The sequence below is a fragment of the Dipodomys spectabilis genome, unplaced genomic scaffold, assembly GCF_019054845.1.
Source record: "Dipodomys spectabilis isolate Male_0828 unplaced genomic scaffold, ASM1905484v1 ptg000107l, whole genome shotgun sequence".
Lineage (NCBI taxonomy): Eukaryota > Metazoa > Chordata > Mammalia > Rodentia > Heteromyidae > Dipodomys > Dipodomys spectabilis.
The window spans coordinates 5,646,653-5,666,633 of record NW_024870784.1 but is presented as its reverse complement, the minus strand read 5'-3'; the positions used below and the strand labels follow the sequence as shown (position 1 = coordinate 5,666,633).

Here is a 19,981-nt window from a genome sequence, read left to right as displayed (position 1 = left end):
CCAGCACCCTCCTCGTGCCCCCCCACCCCCCGCCTTGCCACAAAAGCGTCAGGAAAAACAAAACCAGTCAGTTGAGCCACACACGTGACTAAACTAGGAATTATTTCTGGGGTCCGATGTACACGACCACCTTTGGAAGAGGAAAAGAAGGAAAGAGAGATGGAAGTGGCACTTCTTGAAGTCACCTGGGAGTGCTCTGCCACTTGGATTTTCAAGACTGCGCAGCACAATTCATCAGGGAAAACAAACCGCTTCCCAGGTGACAGACCTTTCAGAAAGCAAGCTGGGATTTTGTTTGGTTTGTTTCTGGTTGCACATTTCCCGTTGGCCTTGTGTTTGGCACGTGTGACCCTCTGACTGATCCAGTTTACACCGGTCTCTGAGAGGGCTGGGGACCGAGGGCTTCCCGGGAGGGAGCCCCAGCCTGGCTCTGATGAGCAGAACGCGTGTCTTCGCACAGTCATTTCTACATTGTGTCTACCATGGGCAGAAGCTTACAACAAGGTCCTGCGGTAAGGAAGAAGACAAACTCTTCCACCATGAATGACTGGCACGATGAAGTGAAAGGAACAGTGAGCGATGGAGAGCCATGACTTTGGCCTTCCAGCCATACTTCCATGATGAGGTGAGAATGCCTTCAGGTGAAGCTCAGCTGGGCAGAGATGGCTTCAGGGGCAGTAGCCTTGCTTAAGTCAGGGGGACAAGTCTGCAGAGCCTGGGCTGGACCCAGGGTGCAGCCCCAGCAGGCCCAGAAGGAGCAGCCAGGCCAGCCCTGCGTGAGGCCCGCGCTGTGGACGCTTGGTGGGGGTGAAGCAGCTAACCTCTGCCCCCTGGAAGACAGAGGGCGGTGATGGTTCTCAACACATGTGCAAGGCCCAGGGAGAAACAGCGAGTCCTCCCACAGTCAGCCCGAAGGGAAGCCGCTACCAAAGTAGAGCTCCAGCTTTGAAGGTGGGAAGCTCTGCCAGGGAACCCCCGGTCTTCACTAGCCATGAGAACTCAGTGGAGCCACGTGCCCCTGACTGCCTGTGTCTTCATGGTGAAGTGGTGGGGAGCCTTCCATGCATAACTGAAGGAAGCCGGGACAAGAGAGCTCCACAACTGGGGCTGGGGACATGGGGCTGTGAAAAGTAGAACTTACCAGAACAGCAGGAAGCTGGGCACCAGTAGCTCACACCTGTCATCCTAGCTACTCAGGAGGCTGAGATCTGAGGATCGCTGTTCAAAGCCAGCCCAGGCAGGAAAGACTGTGAGACTTTTTTTTTTTTTTTTTGGTCAGTCGTGGGGCTTGAACTCTGGGCCTGGGCACTGTCCCTCAGCTCTTCAGTTCAAGGTGAGCGCTCTACCACTTGAGCCACAGAGCCACTTCCAGTTTTCAGGTGCTTTGTTGGAGATAAGAGGCTCGCAGACTTTGATGCCTGGGCTGGCTTTGAACCATGATCCTCAGATCTCAGCCTCCTGAGTAGCTAGGATTACAGGCATGAGCCACGGTGCCTGGCTGTGAGATTCTTATCTCCAATAAACCACCAGAAACCCAGAAGTGGCACTGTGGCCTCACTCAAGTGATAGAGTGCTAGCCTTGAACAAAGGAGCTCAGGGCCCAGGCCCTGAGTTCAAGCCCCACAACCAACAAAATAATAATAATAAATAATAATAATGAAGAAGAAAATAGGAGGAAGAAGCAGAAGGAAAGGGAGAACAGGACAAAGAGGAGGAAAGAAGAGAAGGAAGGAGAGCATGGAAGCAGGAAGGGCAGGAAAGGATGAGAGACTGGACATTGGCTGAGGCTGGTGTGACAACGCGATGGCAGAATGGCGCTCGTGGGCCACAGAGTCGCCCTCCACCTGACAGCGCCGACTCTGAGCTGGCATTTCAGCCACGCCTGCTTTCACTGCATGAATCTGACACGAAGGTGTGTCTGGCTTCCAGAGCCTCTTTGGCTTACGCGGGCAAGCATCATTCTGGCGTTGCCTTTGGCTTACGCGGGCAAGCATCAGTCTGGCGTTGCCTTTGGCTTACGCGGGCAAGCATCATTCTAGCGTTGCCTTCAAACGGCCTGCAGCACTGGGCATCCAGTCACGGCTATTCAAGCCATGAGTCAACAATGTTATCAGGCACCTCCTGTGTGTATTTTTCTAGGCCCACGACATAGACCAAGAAACAGCACAGACCAAAGTCCCCAACCACACACCTTCCAATCCAATGCGGTGACTAGAAGCAATGCAAGCTGGGGGCCTGGGAGGAGGGAATTCCGTGGGAATCTGCCATGGGAAACGCGGGCACGGGGAACTGAGAGTCGGGTAGACAGGGAATTTCACTGAGGACATCATTCATCAAATTCACCCGACGGGTCCCCTGAGGCTGGGCAGGTCCACAGTGCTGTGCAGAGCTCCCCACCATCTACCTACCTCCATCTCCGTCCACCATCACCTCCCCACAAAAGGCACCTGCCCACCCGCCTCAGGCTGGCAACCTCCCGGGAACTTTGTCTCCCCTGAGATCTGTCAGCTCGGGGCCTTTTACACTAAGGGAGTCACAGTGCACGTGGCCTTTGTGGCCCGCTTCTTCCCACGCGCACACTCCTGCCAAGGTTCCCCTGTGCAGTCGCACATCCTAATGCCTCACTGCTTTCATGACTTAGTAAGACTCCATTGTGTATCTATGGCGCCTTTTGTTAAGCCACTCATCTGTGGATGGGAAGTGGGATCACTCCACCTTCTGCTCTCACAGATCCTGCCACTGTGCCATCAGTCTTGCGCATGAGGGCACAGGCTCTTCTTTTTCTTCGCTGTATGAGCAGGAGCCTGGTGGCTGGGTTGTGTAGTATTCCATGTGTCACTTTGTGAGGAGGGAGTCCCATTTTAACAGATGGCCAGGGAAGGTCCTGTTGATAACATTGAACAAACACCGGACAGGGGTGGCCATCAATAAATAAATAAGCTGGTGTGCCCGTGCCAGGAGTGTGTGTCAGGAAGAACAGCGCCACTTCCAGTTTTCTGGTGGTTAATTGGAGATAAGAGTCTCACAGCCTTTCCTGCCTGAGCTGGCTTTGAACCGTGATCCTCATATCTCAGCCTCCTGAGTAGCTAGGACACAGGCGTGAGCCACCAGCACCCAGCTTCCTTTCCAACCTTATCAGGAAGAAAGAATGGCTAGGCAGAGTAGAGCTGCTACCGTTATCACTAAAAATGTAAAAGTAAGCACTCAAACCCCAAGACACCTAAGGGGTTTTTTGTCCAGAAGAGTCTTTGCATTCAAGCTCAAGAGAGTGAGAAGCCAAGAGACAAGAAGCAGGCCCTGAGTTTGGTTTTCTACTCTTACATACTCTTTTTTTGCTTGACTTCCTACTATTTTAAATCAATTTTTCTATAGAAATGAAACCTACTAGGGCTGGGAAGGTGGCTCAATGGTAGAGTGCTTGCCTTGCACGCATGAGGCCCTGGGTTCCATTCCTCAGCACCACATAAGCAGAAAAAGCTAGAAGGGGCGCTGTGGCTCAAGTGGTAGAGCACTAGCCTTGAGCTGAAGAGCAGAGGGACAGTGCCCAGACCCAGAGTTCAGGCCCCACAACCAACCAAAAAAAGAAATGGAATCTACTGAGGAAAAAGGGAGAAGGAGGAAGAAAGGAAGGAGAAGCAGGAGGGAAAGAAGGAAAAAGGAGAGGTGAAGGAATAAGAAAAATTAGGAGGAAGTGGCTAGGAAGGAAAGACAAGGAGGAAGACTAGGAAAGAAGACAGAAAGGCAGGAAGCTGAAATCTAGCCACACAAAGTCAAGTCCTCTAATGAACCTTGCTAAAATTCACATGAAGTAAAATAAGCCAGGCTCAGAGAGACAAAGGGTGTGTGTTTCTTTCCCCTCATATGTGGAAGTGAGATCTAAATTACAAACATAGACGTGAAAACATGCGCAGAATTGCTAGCATATATGACTCAAGGGACGTGTTACATTGAAATCCCCTGGGACAACTATTTGAAGGTAATACTAATGATGAGTACAATAACTGGATAGTGGGACAAGAATATCCCAAGCTATAAATTTCTCTTTAAAGATGACGTTTAGCCAGCAGTTATACCGAAGTACTTAACTATTTGTGTCCATATCCCTGAGTTACACACTGGCAGCCGGGCTCTGCTAGAGCAGGGTCTGACCCCTTCCCTGGACAGAGAGGCTCTCCCCCATCCCACACTGTCTGGGGAAAAGTCTGAGATTCTCCCACAAATTCAATCAACCCAGCCAAAGAAACAGCAAACAATCATCGTGGCTCTCAGGGTGAGACACAGCATTTGCCTCCCAGCTCTGGTTCTACCACTCCCTGGCCAGAAATAAAGTTCTCTTAAAATAGCACTGATAGGAAGGCAGAGGTAGGAAGGTCAGACGCAGTCTGGCCTGGACACACGTGTGAGCCCCTGTCTGAAAAACAGACCAAAGCCTGGCCCAAGTGGTAGAGTCCTTGCTTAGAAAGGGCCAAGCCTGAGTTCAATGCCCTGGACCAGATAACACGGACAGAAACAACACAGGTCCTGCAGCTGTCAACAGGACCAAATACAGTTGGCCGTCCGTTCATTTCCCCAGATTCAGCCAACCGCAGACTGCACACAGGCAGGGAAAGCAAAGTTCATCCCCACAGAACACACACTGGTGTTTTATTTCTTGTCACTAGTCCCTAAATAATACATTTACATTGCAATAGGTGTTACATGTAATTTACAGCTGATCTAAAGAGGGGTGATGTGTGTGGAGTATTTGTAAGGACCATGCCCCTTCATATAAGGAACTTGGGATTCTCAGATTTGGGGGTGCCAGGGGAACCCTAGGACTGATACCCCATGAATACTAGGGAACAAATGTACAATAATATATGGAAACTCTTTAATAAACACTCAGCAAGTCAGGTATTTTTTTAATTTTTTTTTTAATTTGAAGGTCATCATTCCCTTTTCTCACTGTGAAGTTGGGTTTTTGGTGGTGGTGGTGCCAGGGTACAAACGCAGAGCCTCAGACTTGCTAGGTGCTCTATTGTTGAGCCACACCTCCAGCCCTATTTTGCACTGGTTATTTTATTTTATTTTATTTGTCAGTCATGGGGCCTGAACTCTAGGCCTGGGCGCTGTCCCTCAGCTCTTCAGCTCAACGCTAGCACTCTACCACTTGAGCCACAGCGCCACTTCCAGCTTTTTCTGCTTATGTGGTGCTGAGGAATCGAACCCAGGGCCTCATGCTACAAGACAAGTGCTCTACCACTGAGCCACCTTCCCAGCCCTGCACTGGCTATTTCTGAGATAAGGTCTGGCTTCTTGCCCAAACGTGCACCCAGACTGTAGTCTGCCTGCTTTAGGCGTCCCGTGCCACTGGCCCAGGCCACCAGGCCCGGCATTGCTCTGCTGACATGGAGTCTTGCAGGCTCTTCTACCCGAGCAGCTTGGAACTGTGGTCCTCTCAATCTCGGCCTCCCACATAGCTCAGGGTGACAGGCATGGACCATTGTACCCAGCTATCCAGTGAGAAGGAGTCTTATAAACTTTCTCTCCCTGGATGACCTTGAACCACAAACCTCCCCTCTCAGCCTGCCAAGTATTTAGGATTATATGCATTCATGGTTCTCCACATTTACTTAGGAGACATAAAAACATTTATGCAGAAAAAAAGACTTGTCCACAAATGTTCGTGAGAGCTTTGTTCAGAATGTCCCCAGGATGGGAAGCACAGAATGAGTGACCGCTCTGATGACACCACAGGCAGCCATGAAAGTCACCAAATAGCTGAACTAACGCCACATGGACAAACGCCAAGAGACCTGTGGAGAAGGAAGGAATCCAGACCCCAGAGCAGAGCCCTGCCTTACACAGGTACATGAGGTCCGAGAGAAGGAAAGCCCAGACCAGAATGTCTGAACCCTGGGTGGCAGTTTCTGGGGACACATGGGATGACAGGGGGAGGGGGTTCTACAAAGGAACAGGAGAGGATCCTGCAGGTGTGACATGCACCTTGTACATGGCAAGGTGCTGAAGATCAGGACTTGTGGAGAATATGCTCAGGCGGGCACCAGCAGCTCACACCTGTACTCCCAGCTACGCAGGAAGCTGAGAGCTGAGGAATTTGGTTTGTAGCCAGCCCAGGAAGGAAAACCAATTATCTACCAAAAAGCTGGTAGTGAAGCTATGGCTCAAGTGGTAGAGCACCAGATTTGATCAGAAAAACTAAGGGACAGCACCCAGATCATGAGTTCAAGACCCACTACTGTCTCTCACACACACACACACACACACACACACACACACACACACACATGCACACACGCACACACACACACACAATATACATATATATGTATGTGTATATATACTCAAAATGAAACCTCATAAAACTTCAAATGCTACCATCAAACACAGGGCTTTCCAACAGCTCTGAACTAAGTCCTGGCAGCTCAAGGTCCCTTGAAGCGCTCTCGGACTAGCCATCCCGGCATCTGAATTTTGTATTGGGGGTCAATCTGGGCTGCCGGGTGAGGAAATGGGGAGTGGGTGGGAGGAGGCTGGTGAGGGCGCTCTCGTGGAGTACGCGGCTTCAAGAGGGAAGAGGGCTGCGTGGCACAGGTGACACGGAGCAGGCCTTCCTGCATGGTGCATGGCTCTGGTGGCGAAGTGCATCTCGTTCGGCATAAGCGGAGGTTTGTCTAGCCAGACAAGATGGCACTACAGCCTGGGGCTGTGGCAGACCTCGGTGCCCCAAACCTGCAGTCTGTCCCCCGTGGTGTGGCCGAAGACTGCCGGCTGGAATGATCTGGAATGTCACTCACTCACTCACACTTCTGACTGGGCCGGCTGCCTGTGAGAATCCCGCACAGGCCCTCCCCGGGGCCGTGGCTGGGTGCCAGGGCCGGGTCGGGGGGCAGGCCAGGCGGGCCGCTTCTAACCTTGCTGGGGTAGAATGGTACCTGCCACTCTGTGCTCATCAGAAAGGAAGAGGACTGGGGTGGGGGTCACAGCAGCCCCCGGAGCCCCCACACCGGGGTCACAGGTGCAGAGGCCGTCACCCAGCTCCCAGGGCCCTGCCCTGTTTCGAAGGTGGCGGTAGGCCTAACCACAGAACGCACGGGCCCGAGGGAGGGCAGGAAACGGAGGCGCTGGGGGCCGTGAGGCATGATCAAAGGTAAGGGAGAAGGTCTGGGGAAGGGGCAGGACACACATACCTCTTGGCTGCAGCCCAGCTATTTCCAGGCAGCCCCCTGCCTCAGTTTCCCCTTCTGCTCAATGAGGGCATAGCCCCCTTATCAGGTTACTACGGTGATTGAGGGAAGCCCTGGCTCCAAGATCTCAGGTCAGGTGACAGGTCACACAGAAAGACAGTGACCCAGGTGACCTTCGTGTCAGCTGAATCCCCTGGGAGAAGGCCTTGCGCACCTGTGCTGGCCAGAGGCAGGCGCGGACCCCACAAACGCGGGGCTGGAGAGGGGTGGCCCCAGTGAAGGCTCCATGACACCCTCCACACATCTCACCCTGGCCCCTTGCACACCCGCAAACACGGCGGTGGCGTCCTTGCACGTTCGATGTCTGGTTTAGGAGACAGCCGAGGTCCTAATCCATCGAGAAGACTCCACAACTCAGCTGGCTGCTCCAGAAGCCCCTCCCGCCGGGAGGCAGTGAGCAGGCGAAGCATGCTGCTGGGCTCAGCTGGGTCAGGAGCGCACCAGGACACTGTCCGGGCTGGGGTCTCACATAAATCGGGATATCCGGGCTGGCGTCACAAATCAATCTCCAAACATCTGAACACGGGTGGGGCTGGGACCCAGAAGGCCACAGGCCACCCGGATAATCAGCGCTCTGGTTAGTTTTATGGCAAGATAGGACTGGAAGACCCCAGGTCTTTATCAGAATGGTCAGCATGCAAGCACAGGGGCTGAGTCCAGATTCCAGCACAGTGCCAAAGCTGGAGTGAGTCACCTGCCATGTTAAAGCTCTTAACAATGCACCTCACGTTGCCCATTATCAGGAATAAAAACATCATGAACGATACACTAGTGGACATGCTCGTTGGCGTGGAGGGTGTTGCTTTTACTTGTTTTCTCTCTGTAGTGAACGATTATTTTATGCTCACCCTCTGATTCCAGCCCGCAGTAGCCTGCCAAGGATGAGGCAAGTGGGGGGGGGGGGGGGGCCTCTTGAGGCGGATAACCCAGCCAAGACACTGTCTTTTGGCGCCACCTAATGGCAGTTTCTTATTACTACAGTGCACTTGTTGCACTGCCCCTTCCCTACCTGCTCTGAGTTTGAGGATTTTGAGAAAACACTTGTGAAGAGGGCTCCAAGATCCTCTGCAGAGAAAACGCTGTGCCTCCTCCTGTAGCCCTCACAGTTAACCAAGAAAACGAAGGGCCTTCCTCAAGCAGAGCGTAGGTCCCTGCACCTAAAGGAAGAGAAACCAGGGACAGGAGGGACGGGGAGGCCAATTTCATACCCTCGAGCTTTTGTGTAGATACGTTTTGAACTTAAAAAAAGCTAGCTGGAATTTTTGGGGCATCCTTTAGAGTAATCAAATTCTTTAAATCTCCATTACCTTCAGATAACCATGGAATTATTCCATTACCCTGAACCCACCTACATTTCTGCCTGCCTGCCTTCTCTACGCCTCTCCGCTCTCTTTTTGCCAGTACCAGCATTGGAACTCAAGGCCTTCCTGTCTCTCTTGGCTTTCTTGCTCATGGCTAGGGCTCTACCACTTGAACCTTACCTCCAGTCCATTGTCAGGCTTTTCACATAGGCCAAATTTTAATGTAATAAGATAAAAATAAGAATTAATTTTTAATTATATGAATTTCACTGCAATCTTTCACCTTATTTCCAGCAAGAAAAGGAGTGTGTGTGTGTGTGTGTGTGTGTGTGTGTGTCATCAACTTGGGGCAAAATAACCTTACTTCCCTTCACAATGTCTCTTTGTTACCAAGGTAACATGAAATGAGCCCTTTTCCAGAGTTCCTGAGATACACAGGACTCTTGCACTGTTGCGGTCCATTCCTGAGGGGAGAGTCTGGCCGCTCCAGGGAAACTGCCACCGAGACTGCAACCTAGGGAAACAGCCCAGCAACTTCCTGACAAGACACAAGCAATGTTTGCTGCAAGGAAAATGCAGGAGACAGCACACAGACAGAGAGCAGAACAGCAACAAACCCTGTAAGCAAAAATATCCATGGCAAACGGAGGCAGGCAGGTGAGCCGAGAAATGCTGTTCAACCTACCTGGTCCACAGTCAGGGGCCGAATCCGCTGTTGGCGACCAGACACCTGGCCAAGGAGGCAAAACAACAGAGCAGGCTGCACACGTGGAGGCCGCGCCGCCCATCAGTCAACGGCCAGCACCAGAAGCAGCAGCTCCCTGGACCCCGAAGCTCAGGAGGCGTGTGAACCCGAGCTGCAGGAGTCTCTGTCCTCACAGCCCTCCCTGCATGCAAGGGTGAGAGAGCCACAGTTAGACAGCGCACACAGCCCTTTGGGTGGCACAAGCTATGAGGTAACAAGACAACCCGTGCAATTTGAAAACAAAGACCAAATCAAATAACGGCTGAAACAAAACCGTCTGTCAGCATGCACGCAGGATCCAAACTTGGCTGCAGACAAGCTGAGGCATACACCCAAGTCTACGAGGTCAGAAACAACAGTGCCAGGCACCAGTGGCTCACGCCTGTAATCCCAACTCTTGGGGATTACAGATCTCAGGCTGAGATCTGAGGACTGCAGTTCAAAGCCAGCCTGGAAGGAAAGTCTGTGAAATGTATATCCCCAATTAACCATCAAAAAGCGGGAAATGGAGCTGCGATTCAAGTGGTAGAGCTCTAGCCTTGAGTGAAAAAGCTAACAGGCACTGGGACATGAGAAATCGTACAGGTCTCCAGGCTTTCACACAGTGAAAGCAAAGGACGATATTCTTAGAGAGGAACACAAAGGCACAATGCCTCTGTGCATCTGATCGTATAAAAAATTTATCAAAATGAACTCCAGGAGAGGGAAACAAGAGTTTTGTTTTGTTGTTGTTGTTATTCCTCTTGTTTTCTTTCCCTTTTGTCTTATTTGTTCGTTCATCTGTCTTTGGGAGAAATGGACAAAGCGTGAACAAAGGCAACAGTGGTACTCGCTAGGCACTAGGTTGAAAATGAGCTCTACAGCTTGTGGGTGGGGACAGGAGGGAAAACCGGGAGAGAGCAAGAGAAGGGCTGACATTGCTCAAATAGAAATATATTCTTTACCTGACTTGTGTAACTATAACCCCTCCTCTGTAAACTAAAAGCTAATGGGCAGTGCGCAGACCCTGAGTTCACATGCAAAAGAAAAGGGACCATGGCACGAGACGTTTGCTATTAATCTTTATTTATATGATTGTTCTCTGGAGAGCACTTCACTTTCCAAGCCAAATCTAGGACCAGGAGCGCATGGCACATACAAAGCTGGTGCTGTATCACAGAGAATCTCAATTCCTTCCAGCTGCTTTTCCTGTGTACTAATAAAGAAGATCTATTTGTTCAGAGCAAAACTAATCATCACGAATGAAGGCAAGATGGCCAGGTGTGTGGGCAGGCGTAGACGGTCTTTGCACTTAGCTCCGGATGGACACAGCTGGACAGACGCCATGGACACGTCACCCCGAAGGTGTCCCCGCTGAACCCCAGCTGCTCCAAGGCGAGGGGCTGGTTTTAGGCCGGAGCATTTTTGGTTGAGTGTGTGGGGAGATATTTCAAATGCTGCTTCATGGATGGGTCATCTAAAAGAAAAGAAGGATCATGGGAACAAGGCTGTCAGAGAGGGACAGCCGCGTTGCTCACCCCAATCTTTATGATGTGATATACAAGAAAGGAAATGGGGGCTGGGACGTAGCTCGGTGGCAAAGCGCTTGCCTAGCAAGTGCAACGTCCTGGTTTGGTCCCCAGTACCAAAAAAAGAAAAGACAAAAAAATAAAGAAGGAAAGGAAACAGCTCTGACCTTTGACACTGAAAGCCTCATTTACCAACTGGTCCTCAGTGCCCGGAAAGGAATTGTTTTTTTTTTCTCCTGGGAAACTGAGCCAGGCCACATGTCTCTGTGCTAACTGAGCATGCTGAACGTCAAGCAGCGATGTTGGGGCAAACAGAGGCTGCGTGTGCGACCGCAGCCCAGCAGGGGAAGTGGAGGAAGGCCCCCGGGGGGGGGGGGGGGGGACGGAGATGCAGCCTGGATGGCACGGGGGAGGGAGGAGAGAGCCCTCCATCCGCCATCACCCCACGCCCGCCTGGGAACCACGCAATGGGTTTGTCCCTGGACGGTGAATCACTTGCAGAACCATTTTGGATTTCACTCAGTGTTGTACGTTGAAGGAGGTGATCCTTGTGGGCCTCGGGGGTCGGGGGAGGGTGGAATCATTTGGGGTCAGGGAGTGGAATCTGGGGTGGGGGGTGGAATCTGGGGTGGGGGTGGAATCTGGGGTGGGGGTGGAATCTGGGGTAGGGGTGGAATCTGGGGTCGAGGTGGGGGGGTGGAATCTCAGGTGGGGGGGAGTGGAGTCTGGAGTGGGGGTGGAATCTGGGGTAGGGGTGGAATCTGGGGTGGGGGGTGGAATCTGGGGTGGGGGTGGAATCTGGGGTGGGGGGGGTGGAATCTGGGGTGGGGGTGGAATCTGGGGTGGGGGTGGAATCTGGGGTGGGAGTAGAATCTGGGGTGGGGGTGGAATCTGGGGTGGGGGGGAATCTGGGGTAGGGGTGGAATCTGGGGTCGAGGTGGGAGGGTGGAATCTCGGGTGGGGGGGGAGTGGAGTCTGGAGTGGGGGTGGAATCTGGGGTAGGGGGGGATGGAATCTAGGGTGGGGGTGGAATCTGGGGTGGGGGATGGAATCTGGGGTGGGGGATGGAATCTGGGGTGGGGATGGAATCTGGGGTGGGGGTGGAATCTGGGGTGGGAGTGGAATCTGGGGTGGGGGTGGAATCTGGGGTCGGGGTGGAATCTGGGGTAGGGGGGGATGGAATCTAGGGTGGGGGTGGAATCTGGGGTGGGGGGGATGGAATCTAGGGTGGGGGTGGAATCTGGGGTGGGGGTGGAATCTCGGTCGGGGGGAGTGGAATCTGGGGTGGGGTGGAATCTGGGGCTCCCTCCTCCGCAGACATCTTGACCTTACAGCAGACGACTGTGGTCCCCACGGCCAAGCTTAAAATGGCCCAAACGGGCCAGCCACGAACACGCCTCGTACCGGCTGTAACCGGCCCCCATCTCCTGCTGCGCTTGCCCATCCCCCGTGTCTGAGGACTGAAAACGTCGTTCACACCACACGGTTCTCGGGGGACTTGGCACTCTGGTCTCTCACTAGGGGCGCGTGATCCGTTGTGTCCCGGCCTGCTTCATCTCCTACCCTTCTTCACACAGAATTCCAGAAATTCTCCACTCTTTTCTCCTGTCTCAGAAACGCCCCCCACCCCCAACGACTCTTCCTTAGCAACAGAACCAGTACCCAAAGCATCCGCAGCAGGCCTTGAGTCAGAGGGCTGTGTGGCCACAGCCTGGGAGAAGGCAAGCTGGGTGCCGTGGCTCACGCCTGTAATCCTAGCTCGTTGGGAGGCTGAGATCTGAGGCCCACACCTCAAAGCCAGCCCCGTCAAACAAATCCCTGAAACACTTATCTCCACTTAGCCAGCAAGAAGCAGGAACTAGAGATGTGTCTCAAATGGTAGAGCACCAGCCATAAGCAACAAAACAAGAGAGAGAACATGACACCCTGAGTTTGAGCGTCACAACCAGCATCCAAAGAATATTCCTCTCGAATGTGCAGTCCTGAGTTCAAATCCCAGTACCACAAAGCAAAACACAAGAATGCTATGGCTGTGGTGGTTCACACCTTTAATCCTAGCTATTCACAAGGCTAAGATCTGAGGATCATGGTTCAAAGCCAGCTTGGCAGGAAAGACTTTGAGCCTCTTCTATTAAAGACCAAAAAGCTGAAATGGAATTGGAGCTGTGGCTCAAATGGTAGAGAGCTATCCTCATGCAAAAAAGCTCAGGGACAGTGCCCAGGCCCTGATTTCAAGCCCCAGGACCAACACACACACACACACACAAAGCCACAAAAATGCACGTTTTCAAGCTGGGCACTGGTGGCTGACACCTATCATCCTAACTACTCAAGAGGCTGAGATTTGAGGATTGCGGTTCAAAGCCAGCCTTGGCAGAAAAGTCTGTGAGACTCTTATCTCCAATTAACCACCTGAAAACCATAAGTGGCACTATGGCTCAAGTGGTAGAACACTCACCTTGAGCTGAAGAGCTCAGGGACAGCGCCCAGGCCCAGAGTTCAAGCCCCAAGACCAAAAAAATATATACACAATTATTCTTATCAGTAGAAGTACATTTCTTATGAATGCATCCACACTTGTGGTGCACAAATGCAATCCTGAGATTCACTGCCCGTGTGTGGGAACAGACCAGGTGACCGGAGAGGAGGGGAGGGGAGGAAGGCTGCAGCTGGGAGAGATGGGAGGGGAAGGGAGGTTGGGGGGGGGGGGGGAAGGGGAGGGCTGCGTGAGACCTACCAACAAGCACTGTACTCAGAAACTGTGTGGAACTGAAACCCCTCTGTACAACTACTTAAAAATAATAAAAGCTAAAAGGAAAAATAGTTAGCCACACCCCCACACACAAAATAATAATGATAAAATGTTTAAAAGCCAGGGTGTCTCATGAGCCTGCTGGGTAATGTTTAATAATACACGTCACTCGGGCCCCAAGGCCTGGCCATCACAGGCTCTGTGATGGTCAAGGCTGTATGTTCCTGCTGCTGTGAACAGCGATCACCACTCCCCTCAGAAGCACAGGTGCAGGGACAGGCACCGGCAGCTCCTGAGCAAAGGGGCACCGAGGCCGGGAAGTGCCCACGGCAGCGCCTCCTGGATCAGGGGTGCCTCTGCCTGGAAATCCACCCACCGCAGTGCCAAGCCAGAGATGCGTGGAGAGGGGCCTTGGTGCTGGTGTGCCTGGAGCCCGAGAGGGGGTGGGGGCGGGTGTTATGATTTGGGACTGCCCCTCCCCCTGCACCTCCACCCTGAATTCTCGGCTTACCTGGCAAATTGGAGGCTTCAGCAGGAACAGGCCTAAGAATCCTCCCCTTCTCCTGGCTCCTCTTCTCCTTCAGCTGCCTGGGCCTCGGCCTCCCCCTCCTTGGCCTCCTCCTCCTCGGCCTCCCCCTCCGCCTCCTCCTCAGCCTCCTCCCTTATCTCTTCCGTCTGGGGTCACAGAATCCATCAGCATGGAGACATTATGGAGAAACAGGGCCAGAGACACAAAGAAAGAGGAGGTAAGATCCTAAAGCCTGCAGCCTCTCAGAGAGACACTGTGATGGAAACACACACACACACACCTCTGTATTAGCACACTGGCCCCACAGAACTGCCTCTAGCCATCCACAGTCAGGGGATGAAATACGGCCAACATGTTTTTACCTTCCTGACAGTGGTGTTTTTTATCAGTCACACTTCCATGCACAGAACTCGGTTGCTTTGTACTGCTGACCATCAATGGGAAGCGATTAGTCTCACCGACACTGGGAGCTCCAGCCCCGCACGGCCTCTGCCTGCCTTCCGGGCACAACTTCATCTGAAGGAGGCCCCTGGGTCACAGGCCTCGGGAGGGTTCTTGGAGTGTGGGGTAGCCCTGGCCCTCTTACTCCACAAAGAATGGGGCGGGGAAGGGGGGAGGCGGAGCGAGGGCTTCAAGGCCCTCACCTAGCCGTCCTGTCAACTAAGCTGATTGCACTCAGTGGTTAAGGGCAGGCCGTACCTCTCCCGCTGCACTCTCTCCTTCTTCTTCCTGAGCTCCAGAAAGAAAGGAAAACAAAATCATAATTCAAGTCAGCGTTCAGTTGAATCCCAAATCTATGCACGCTACTGTAAGAAAGCAGTTCATCTAGCCTGACACCAGTGGCTCACGCCTTTCATCCCAGCTACACCAGAGGCTGAGATCTGAGGATCGCGGTTCAAAGCCAGCCCAGGCAGGAAAGTCTGTGAGACTTCCATCTCCAATTAACCACCAGAAAACTGGAAGTGGAGCTGTGGCTCAGTGGTAGAGTACAAGCCATAAGATCAGGGACAACACCTAGGCTCTGAGTTCAAGCCCCATGACCAACCAACACAAAGTTCATCTAAGTGAATTCCACATCCATGTATATATGAAGCATGCACATCCGTGTACATATGAAGCACGCACCCTGCAGGGCTGTGAGCATCGGGTGGCCCCTATGTATCTCAGGCCTGAAAAAAGATAATGTGAGCTTACAGATCCCTTTCCATCGCTCATACTAGTGAGAAAATGTCATTAACTAGTAACAGTTCTTAATAATATGTGCAGTGCCAACAGATACAGCTGTCTACAGAGTCCAGAGCATGGAAACAGAGCAACAGCATTGTGACCCGTGAAGCATTTAAACAGTAATCTCTGCTTAGAAAAAGAAGCTTGCCAAGTATAAAAAACAACAGTGTTAAGCCGGGCGCTGGTGGCTCATGCCTGTAATCCTAGCTACTCAGGAGGCTGAGATCTGAGGATCGAGGTTCAAAGCCAGCCCGGGCAGGAGAGACCATGAGACTCCTATCTCGAATAAACCACCAGAAAACCGGAAGTGGCGCTGTAGCTCAAGTGGTAGAGCGCTCGCCTTGAGCTGAAGAGCTGAGGGACAGCGCCCAGGCCCAGAGTTCAAGCCCCACGACCGACAAAAAAAAAAAAAAAACAAAAACAGTGTTGGGCTGGGAAGATGGCTCAGTGGTAGCGCGCTTGCCTTGCCTGCCTGAGGCCCTGGGTTCTATTCCTCAGTACCACATAGGCAGAAAAAGCCAGAAGTGGCGCTGTCGCTCAAATGGTGGAGCGCTAGCCTTGAGCTGAAGAGCTGAGGGACAGTGCCCAGGCCCTGAGTTCAAGCCCTAGGACTGGCAAAAAAAGAAAAAAGAAAAAAACAGCAGTGTTAGCCAGGTGCTGGTGGCTCACGCCTAGCTACTCAGAAGGCTGAGATCTGAGCATCGTGGTTCAAAGCCAGCCCAGGCAGGAAAGTCCATGAGACTCTTGTCTCCAATAAACCACCAGAAAACCGGAAGTGGCACTGAGGCTCAAGTGGTAGAGTGTTCACCTTAAGCTGAAGAGCGCAGGAACAGCACCCAGGCCCAGGGTTCAAGCCCCACGACCGACAAAAAAAAAAAGAAGAGCACTGTTGCCCCAGACTTGAAGAGGTAAGAGGTCTGCTGCCTGCCCCCAATCCCTAACGTCCTCCAGATCAGGGTAACAAACTCGTTGCACACCTCCTAGCTCACAGCTCTAAGAAGGAGGCCAGAGCTCTGTCCAGCACCTCCCAACATGGCAGGGCCAGAGGCTCCTCAGCATCATTAAATAGTGACAGCTTCCAGCTTCCCAGAGCCATCCTGGTAGTCCATCCCCACTGCCTCCCAGGCCAGCAGCACCAGCTGGAACCTGGACGGTCTGCGAAGCCATCTTGCTTATGTGTGCTATACTGGGACTTGAACCCAGGACCCGGATGCTGTCCCTTAGCTGGAGCCACAGCTTCATCGCCAGTATTTTTCTGGTTAATTGGAGATGGGAATCTCACAGACTTTCCTGCCTGGGATAGCTTCTAGCCTCGATCCTCAGATCTCAGCCTTCTGAGATCACAGGTGTGAGCCAGAGTACTTGGGGTGCAAAGCAGTCTGGCTGTCATCTGCACCCTCTCTCCAGCCTCTGGACAGAGCTGAGATTGTGGTCAAGTAATTTGTCAATACAATCAGGCCTCAGACTCCTGACTCCTAATTTGGCATCCGTTCTCCTCTGCCAGGCTGCCTCTCAAGACTGAGAACAGGACCAAGCACATTCCAGAAGCCAGGCTACAGAGGACCCAGCACTCTTCCCCAGTCCCCGCCTATACCACAGGCCAGTTCCAGAACAATACCTTCAGATCTCAGCAACTGGCACAGATCATCACTGCCTGGCACCGAGGCCAAGCCCCGGGCCAAGAGGATTCTCCAACTAATCCCGCATTCGGATGTGTGGAAGTAACGGGAGGAAAACGCCTTGCTTGCTCCTGTTATATACTCCGGGCGCTGCCCGCCTGCCTTCGCTCATCTGGGCTACGGCAAGGACCCCCTACCCCCAAGGGGTCACCATGCCCCCTTCTTCATTTCCAATCTGTTCTCCACACAGTAGCTCCAACACACAATAAGCCTAAACATGCCGCTGGCGTGGGCAAACCTCCATGTCTGGAGACTCCTAGATTCCTGCCTGTCCGCCTTGCTTCACCCCTGCCCATTCTATCCCAGCCATACTGAGCCACAGGGACACCCTTCCAGGACTCTGCTGTTTGCAACAAAGACCCTTAAAGCTGAGTTTGGGGAGCCTGTTATCTGCTCCCACCCCCACCCACACCCCACTATCTGTAGGGCATAATCTGCGTCTTATTTATTTGTTAAATTTCCAGGACAGTTTTCTGGAAGCAAGGTGTTAGCTCCTAAATGCATGTCAGATGACTGAGGAAGAACACAGTGCCTGTGGCTCTCAAAGAGAACACAATCAGATTAACATGTACTCTAGGTAGTATAGAATTAACAGCAGTGGACAAGTCATTTATTTCCCCCCCCCCAATCTAATTATCTTCACTGATTAGATCTAGCTGAAACAAGATACTAATGTGAGCCTGGAGGCAGCGGAGTCTTATAGGATTAGCTTTGATTCATATAATTTAAGAAGAAATTACACCCATGTTCATTGCTGCACTATTCACAAGAGCCAAGTTATGGACACAGCCCAGATACCCTACAACAGATGAGTGGTTTAATAAAATGTGGTACCTATACACAGAAAAATATTTATTACTCATCCATGAGGAAGAATAAGATTATGCCATCTGCAGGGAAATGGATGGACCCAGAAAAAATCATATTAAGTAAATCAAGCTCAGAAAGACAAACAGCACATAATTTCTCTCGTATTCAGAAGCTAGATCTAAAATTAAACTGGATACAATAATCTATACAGGACCCTAGGATCACACACACACACACAAAAGGAGGATACCCCTAGGGGAGGACCCCACAGGTGAAACTCCCCTGAACATTTAAAATACTGTTTATCAAAGGGTATTCCAGGAAATGGAAACACTGGGGGTGGGGTTGTGATTGTTATTGGTGGTGGTGGTGTTTGGTTTTGCTCTGCCCCCCCCTTTGGGGAGGATAAAGGAGAGTACAGGAAGGGAGGATGAATAAATGGTGCAATCATGCTATTCAGAAAACAGCGTGTGGAAAATGAAGTGTGTAACCGTGAGCAGGAACAGGAGGGGGAAACTGGGGGAAAGGAAGAGGTGACTCTGTCCAAAACCAGAAATGCACGCATTACCTGACTTATGAAACAGAAACCCCTCTGTACACCATAATAATAACAATAAAATTATATCTACAAAATAAAATACACAAAATACATTGAGGCATGGAAAAAACACATTACAGAGAGACTTTGCCCTCTCCATCGTATATTCAAATTGACCTTAATTTCTTGGAAGAGAGGCTAGAAGGGAAAGTACGTGCTCAGAGAACTTACACAGACAGCCCCAAAGGTCAGGGAGCGGGGAAGGTGTCTGGAGGCTGTGTCTCTGGCCCACCAGAACACCAGTTCCTGAGCCAGCAGACTCAGCCGCGATGGGCCCTCCCCGAACTCCGCCCGGGGAGGGCAGTTTGAATAGGTGGAGAGAATGTTGAATGAAAGCATTTCTATAATGCTTTCCCTGCCTCTAATCCTTCTCAGCATGAGATGGGATAGGTTAACTAACAAAAAACAAAAATAACAAACTGCCACCTGGCACCAGAGGCTCACGCCTGTCATCCTAGCTACTCAGGAGGCTGAGATCTGAGGATCACACTTCAAAGCCAGCCCTAGCAGAAAATCCCCAGAAGACTCTTATCTCCAGCCAGAAGTGGTGCTGTGACTCTAATGCTAGATTGCTAGTTCTGAGAACAGAGAGACTCAGGGACGGTGCCCGGCCCTGCCTGAGTTTAAGTCCCAGGACCAGCAGGAAAAACAAAACATAACAAAAGAACATTGAACTTTATCTCACAGAATCAGACAAGATCAAGCAGGATGCCCAGGGCTCACACCTGTGGTCCTAGCTACTTAGGAAACTAAGAATTAGAGAACTGAGGTTTGAAGCCAGTCAGGCCAAAAAAGATGATGAAACACTATTTCCATGAACCAGCAAAATGCTGGGCTGGAAGCATGGCTCAACTGGTAGAGGGCTAGCCATGAGCAAGTAAACTGAGCAAAAGGACAAGGTCTTGAGTTTGAATCCTAATACCAGTACAGACATACACAAAAAGCAATTAGGCCAAGTGCCAGTGGCTCATGCCTGTAATCCTACCTACTCAGGATTGCAACTGCAAGCCAACACTGGACAACAGAGTCCAGGAGATTCTTTTTTTTTTTTTTTTTTTTTTGGGGGGGGGGGGGTCCGGTCGTGGGGCCTGAACTCTGGGCCTGGGCACTGTCCCTCAGCTCTTCAGCTCAAGGCTAGCGCTCTACCACTTGAGCCACAGTGCCACTTCCGGCTTTTTTCTTTTTGCTTATGTGGTGCTGAGGAATCGAACCCAGGGCCTCAGGCATGCAAGGTAAGCACTCTACCACTGAGCCACCTTCCCAGCTGAGTCCAGGAGATTCTTATCTCCAATTAACTACCAAAAAAGCTGGAAGTGGAGCTGTGGCTCAAGTGGTAGAACGCTAGCCTTGAGTACAAAAGCTCAGGGAGAACACCCAGGCCCTGAGTTCAAGCCCAAAGCCTGGCACACAATGTAATTGTATTATTATTGTTATTAGAAGTAGAATTGGGCAGGTTCTTACAAGTCCTCGTACAAAGCTTGAACTAACTTTCATAGTGGCAAATAATTATATTGAAAACTGGCTTTTTAAAAAAGATACCTGAACTGTGATTGCCTGGTTACCTAAGATAAGCTCTCGCAAGATT

The 19,981-nt window shown here is 51.6% G+C and overlaps 1 protein-coding gene across 1 annotated transcript in view; it reads right to left on the bottom strand.

Moving 5' to 3' along the window:
- Window positions 1-10,700: 10,700 nt before the first annotated feature.
- LOC122114237 (SH3 domain-binding glutamic acid-rich protein-like) overlaps window positions 10,701-19,981 on the bottom strand; it is a 33,463-nt gene continuing 24,182 nt past the window's right edge. Inside the window, exons 6-7 of the mRNA XM_042687268.1 lie at window positions 14,065-14,177; window positions 10,701-10,749 (exon numbers count right to left, since the gene is read on the bottom strand). Of these exons, the coding sequence (XP_042543202.1) occupies window positions 14,097-14,177 (81 nt within the window). The 3' untranslated portion in view covers window positions 10,701-10,749; window positions 14,065-14,096. The remainder of the gene's footprint in view (window positions 10,750-14,064; window positions 14,178-19,981) is intronic.